Here is a 6,533-nt window from a genome sequence, read left to right on the forward strand (position 1 = left end):
TGGCCCAAATCATCTCATGAAAACCAAGAGCTCAAACCTTATTCATGGCACAACAAAAGGGGCTGGGCACTGCTGATTCAGACAGGTAGAAATGAGACCCAAAATCCCCATCTGTCTCAGTCCATGTTGTAGTGGTGAGAGATTCACTTAATGCACAAGGCTGTCAGCACCTTCCTTTGAGCCCCCCCGTATCAGTGTAGCAGAAACATGGCCATTCAGCTGCACTGGTCCCTAAAATAGCTCCCCAAACATTGCTGAGTGCTAGAGGAGTCACTGATCCTTGTGCCAGCACTTCTCCAACCCATTACTCCAAACTGCCCACAATTTCCATAAAGGCAGGGCTGACAGAAAAGTTTCACACAGCCCTTTAAAGGAAAAAGGGGGATGAAGGAACATACAGGATAAGCTACTTAACATCTAAAAGAACGGGGAGAGCAATAACCCAAAAGAGGTGTCAAGTTATATACTGCAAAGTAAACTGGGTGGCCAATTAGAAGGAATCAAGTCATGGCTGGGATGAGATTAGTGTCATTTAAAGGGGCCTGATTCAGAATTCAATGAAGCCAGTGGAAAATCTCTGCCTGGTTCTGGGACCTTTGAAATGGGCCTTAATGTTCCTCAGCTTTATAGTTTAAAGGCACCATTTCCACCCCATGAAACAAGTTGGTAACTCCACAGGGCTGCATGGTGGGGGTAAATAAGCTACATTTCCTGGTAGCTCCTAATTATTCTTCCTCCTATTCTGATAGTCAAAAGTGGTACAATTGTATTTTATTGCTAGTTGTTGAAGGAAGCACAAAAAGGCCAAGGGACTTTCAGAAAGATAAAAACCAGAAGAATTCTATAAAAATATGACAGGGCACTGTAAAAACTTCCCTACCATTATCAGATGCTCGGATGGTCTAATTTGGCAAGTGCATCTGCTGGCAGTGTTTAGAGGGGACTGGTGGTCACTCCTTGAAAAACTTGCAGCTCTGATTGAATTAAATCTGAGTGGTGGAATTCTTTTTAGTGGCCTTATGCAAGGAGACCCTCATCTTTATATCCTCCAGAATTTTTATATAAAGCTGAAGTGTAAGTGAAAACATTTTTTTCCCCTTACTTGTCCCATTAATTCCTGGTCTTTAGTTTCAGAATCACCAGATATTTTGTGGAAGTGAGTCCTTTCTGATACTGATCACAGCCTTGAGCAGGGTTTTTTTTCAGAGGGGAAAGCAGGAGCATCTATTGGAAACTTCATTTCAAACCACAGATGTCCCTGCTGTGTGGTGCAGTGTTGCTCTTGGCAGTGATGTTTTGCAGCAGCTCAGGAACAGTCCTCACACATCACTGCAGGAGAGCCAGGGTGAGTGGAAGGGAGCAAATCTAATTAGGCCCAAGCATGAGCTTCAGGTCACAATGAAGCAGCACACGTGCATTTCTCTCCCTCTTCTCAGGCTGAGAAGTTAGTCATAGCCACGCATGGCACAGCAGTGGAACTTGGCTGAAGCACAGGGACCTCATTGGAAGTGTGCCCCCGTGCCCCAGGCTGGGCAGGAGTTGGTTCTTTCACAGTGAGGTGCTGAGTGGTGGGTGCCTCTGGCTGGGCTGCTCTCATCCATCTCCTCTCTCCTTGCCGCAGGTTACATCGAAGCAGCTGTGATCCCTGCGGGTGCCCGGCGGATCAGAGTGGTTGAGGATAAACCTGCTCACAGTTTTCTGGGTAAAAAGAGAAAAGAAAGCGATGTTTTGGTTCAGAACTCAGCTCTGTTTCCTGTTAAAATGACCCTTCTCTAAATGATCTGTAAGCTGATCGGTTTGTTGTTGCCAGGAAGCGCTGCTGAATTCATTCTTCAGTCTCTCTCTGCTTTCGTGGCTGGGTTTCATGTTTACCTGGTGTGATAGTGTGTGACACAAGCCCTGTGCAACCTGCAAGGCCCAGAGAATACTTTTCTATAGACAGGACAGTTCCTGAGCAGAACTTGGCACTGGGTTGAACATAGCTGCCAGGAGCACACAACACTTTGGGAGGGAATGGAAAGAGAGCAGAGCATTTAGAGGAGGGAATGACAGAGGTACAGATAGGAAGGTGCCCAGCTCAGACTGGAGCAGAAGCAGGACAGGGCAGCTCATACCCCTCAGTAACCTGACCATGAAGTTGCCTGTACCATTTCCTGCAGCAACAGGTTTTCACTTGATGCTGCATCCGAGACCTGATCCTGCACTCTGAGATGGGCTAGCTGCAGCCTCTAGTCCACTTGCCTCCTATTTTCTCTGGCCAAACAGTTTGTGTCATCCTCTTCTCATTTCTCCTTCTGCATTCCTTTTGAGGGGAACTGGATTCTGCTCCTCTTTTCCCTGTTGGAAACAAAGTTGGTCAGATTTGTGTGTGAGGTTGTTGTAGGGCAGAGCCTGTCAACAACTTTGTTGCCCAGTTACTAATCACTTAGATGAAAGATTGGAAGGGCCTTTGTAAAATGCAACTAGTCAGCTGTAACACACATCTGTCTGGCTGTTCTTCTGCCTCTAACCCTCTGATGTGAGGGGTGTTTCTTTTTGTGTCATTACTGTGCAATAGATGGAGGGCTTGATCTCTCACCTGCTTCTAGGGAGACCAAGTCACAGAAATGCTAACTATCCCCTTGCCCTGAATTCACACAGGAAGCCTGTGGTAGAACAGGGAGTTGAAGGAGAATTGTCCAAGGCCCAAAAGAACATCCTCTGCACGCTCTGAGCTGCATGGCTGTGCATAAATGGGGGAATTATTCTGTCTCTCTTAAGTTCTTTATGCTGTGTGGGAAAACAAGAGGGCAGGAGAAAATCCCAGACTTCCTCCTTTGTTCAGTGAACTTTTGCAGCTTATAGGTCCCTTCATGGTCAGCCTCAGCTCTTCTGTCTGTTGATGAGCTCATTAACACATGATTTTTGTCCTTCCAATATCAAGCAGTTCTTTAGCCCTTCCACATGCTGATATTCTCATTGCAGTGATGGGGCAGATGCATGCTCCAGCAGTCTGGGAAATACTAGCTACTGTTGTCACTTGTGCATGTTCTGGTTGTCTCAAAATGAGCTTCTCACTGCAAGGTTTTAGGATAGAAAAGCACTCTGGAAGGTGGAGTTGCTTCCAGAGCTGTATCTAGCCTGTGGCAGGAACTCTGAGAGGGTTGCCAGGCTTCCTCTCCATTCTGCACAAGGCGAAGCTGAGCTGTTGCAATTTGCTCCTGGCCATGCAGGGAGTCAGTAGGACCCTTGGTTTCTGATTTCCATGTCTTTTCCTTATTATCCTCCATGTCCACAGCCAAAAGGAGATGTTAATATCCAGTACTGGGATATAGAATAACACTGAAAACATTTACATAGTGATTGTGTCTTCACTTCGGGGCTAGTGCTGTTGGTTTTCTGTCTGGAGATGCCACCAAAGTTGGCCATATCACTGGGAAAGGTGCTTTTGTCCTCTGTTTCCATTCCAGATTCAGGGGAAAAAAAAAAAAAAGAGGGCAAATCATGTCATTCAGCTGCCCTTAGGTCAAAAGCATTGGCATTTGTGCCACTTCTGCTAGGAAGCACGTATCACTACTGCTGGTATTTCCACTAATGCTGCAGCCAGCTTGCTGGGAGAGGATTACGCCTACACGTAAGATGTTTGACATAGCAGAGCACTGGTGGAACAATGAGAGCCAGTGTTTCTTTGGGTTTTGCAAATACTCTGCCTTCTGGAGGCCAGGCTTTTTGTTTGTCTTGGTGAGATTTGCACAGGGTATTTGTCCGGGGCTTGGGCTTTGGCAGATAGCTGCAGCACTGAGAGTCTTACGTGGAGCTACTGACTGCCCTTCATTGTGACCACATAACCTTGACTAAAGCAGATATTTCCCCACTGGGTGGTGAAGATTAGGATTGTGTATACTTGAGAGCAGGACTTGGCCCTGTGTGCATCACATAAAAATAGATAAAAATCTGGCTATTTTAAAACTTCTGAATGCTTTTAGCTCTTTCATTCATGGTTAAGAGCCAGGAGAATCTCTCCAAGCTTTCCAGGGTTTTCTCTTCCGAGGAACACTGGACACAAGGAAAAGATACCCAATGTCCTGCTAACCTAAGCTGAAGAACAGCAGCAGGAGTGTTCCAGTAGGATGAAAAAGATGACCAAGAAAACAAAATCCAGTCACTCTGCTCTGATAAGCCTCATAACGTGTTGTAAATCGAGGTCTGAGTATAGAAGCATTTTCTATTCTGATTACACTGACAAAGTTGAGTCCAATCAGGTTCTATTTCTACTCAGAACCAGGTACTGCACTTTGGGAATGAGCCCAGCATAATTTGGAATCATTATTCCATGTGCTGGGAGCAGTGCCTGAAGAATTTCCCTCCACCTACAGGCAACCCACGCTGGCTGCCTTGGCTGGCTGTAGCACTTCAAACCCACCTTGAGCAGGAAATGCCTCTGCAGCATGTGTCCACAGGCTGGAAGCAAGCTGGAGGGACCCAAGGTGGACACAGAGATCTGACTAGATGCCAAGTTTAGAAATGGACTGGTCAGTTCCTGTCTTCCAGCCAACAAGAAAAAAAGAAGCTAAGGGTTGTTGCTGAGGTTCCTTTTTCTTTTGCTCTTGTACTGTACAACTTCAAGCCAGAAAAAGCTCAGGGATGTAAGAGTGGATTCTTGCTACTGCCTAAGTGCACCTGCCATGGGGAGGAGAGAAGGGGCTGTGCTTCCCCACCCCACTGAGGCATAGGGGCCTGGCAGAGCTGCAGCCAGCTGTCCAAGGCAGAGTAAGTCCTGCAGGTGCTGCCTTAGGTCACTGAGCACTGCTTGGTAACTGCTTTCCTCCTTGGGCTCTTCCAGCACAGTCAGACAAGTTTTGTCAGAGAAGACTGCACATATCCTGGTCTCCTCAGCTCCTGCCACTGAGCTCTCAGGGAGGCTGGGCACGTCTTCCTTGGTGCATGCTCTACTTCTTCTCTAATATAGCAGTAAAGATACTTGCTGGCTTGTGAAGTGCTCCTGCAATGGTTGGACTAAAATCACAGCATTCAATAAGAGCCCTACTCACCTCACTGAATGTAGTACTGTGACCTCTGGAGCTAGGCAGAGCCAGGCCTGCAGTCACTGTGTGTGACAAAAGGCACTGGAGGAGGAGCAGTACTCTGTGTCTGAGAGACATGGAGGTTTTATAGCTGCAGCATTGATCCCTACTGATGGGGTGCTTGTGTGCAATGAAGACAACAGCAGCAAGAACACTTAGGCCCAAGTACTCTGCTGAGTCTCCAGTGCAGTTCCAGCAATCCTCCAGGAGCACCTTTGGGAACAGGGCTGTTTCCAAGCTCTCTATCTCCTCAGTCACTAAGGAAGCAGTGCCTGTAGCTCTTGAAATCAAACCTTTCCCAGAAAGGAGGTCTGCAAAGGTCAAACATTTTGTTATTCATCAGCAAGCTATCTTCCTTTGATGAGCTGGAACCAAAGCAGAGTTTTAGTCCTTCAAACTCAGGCTCTTATATGCTGTTTTGAGCATGTGCTGTGATAATCTTTGCTAGTCAGCCACCCTGCATGGAGATAAAGGTATCTCATCCACAGCCTTGATTAGTCATGGTCACGGCTCCTCAAGGCCAGCATGGTGCCTGCTTTGATCTGCCTGGAACCCACTAGGCTTTGGCACAGGAAAGCAATCCTGCCTCAGAATTTTGTCTGAAGTTTGCAGAAGGTACTTTGTAGATGGAGGAACAAAGCAGGAGGAGAAGTAAGCCGCAGACAGAGTTATGTTGCTGTAGCGTGCAAACACCAGGACATTGTCATAGCCCTGCTCTATGTGCCAAAGAGAGCTTTCCTCAGAAAAAAACATTCCCCCACATACATCCCACTCCTGGGGAAACCATACCTGCAGTGTTTCTTCACCCTGATTTTGGAGCCTCTAATGGGAGGCTGTCAGAAGGGTTCTGTGCAACAGGACGGATCTTCTGCCTTTCTCCAGTAACTCTCCAGGCTGCAGATCCTCAGAAAGGCACATGCAGGTGCAGAGGGCATTGGGACCTCCACCTGCTCCAGACTTCCCCACAAGTTAGACCCTACAAATGATGCCCAGTCAGTAAATTGATTTGTGTCCTGACTCCTGGGTACTGAGGCCAGGGTCATGGAGCATCTTGTGTATGGGATCTCAGCCTCCAGTGAAGGGGGCTCCCTGCATACTGCTTATTGAGAAGGGGCCCTGGATAGTCCTGGGTCCTGGCCCTGTTTGAGAGAATTCAAGTCAGCTTGGGCCATAAGATATACATTTTAACAACACAGAGGTACCCAGGTGCCTGGGGACGTGTCTGTGTGCTCTATGCGGAATAGTCTAAAAATAGGTTTCCACTGTGAGATGGTGCTGGAATTCCACTGTGATTCCTGTGCTGGAATCACTTCAGGTGTCTCCCCTCTCTTCACTGAAAATCAAAGAAAGGCATTTCAGTTGTGCAGGCTTTCCTTTGCAAAAGCACAGCTGTGTATGGCAGTGAATTCAACAACATGCCCTGAGTATGTGTGGGTTTTGGACATGCCCCTGAAATACATCGTGCTGGGC

General features: G+C 47.3%; 1 protein-coding gene across 1 annotated transcript in view; it reads left to right on the forward strand.

The window, feature by feature from the left end:
• Positions 1-6,533, forward strand: part of ADAMTS17 (ADAM metallopeptidase with thrombospondin type 1 motif, 17) — a 110,230-nt gene that overhangs the window by 60,331 nt on the left and 43,366 nt on the right. The window contains exon 10 of the mRNA XM_008948008.1: positions 1,622-1,702. Within this exon, the coding sequence (XP_008946256.1) occupies positions 1,622-1,702 (81 nt within the window). The remainder of the gene's footprint in view (positions 1-1,621; positions 1,703-6,533) is intronic.

The sequence above is a fragment of the Merops nubicus genome, unplaced genomic scaffold, assembly GCF_000691845.1.
Source record: "Merops nubicus isolate BGI_N331 unplaced genomic scaffold, ASM69184v1 scaffold1779, whole genome shotgun sequence".
NCBI classification, from domain to species: Eukaryota; Metazoa; Chordata; class Aves; order Coraciiformes; family Meropidae; genus Merops; species Merops nubicus.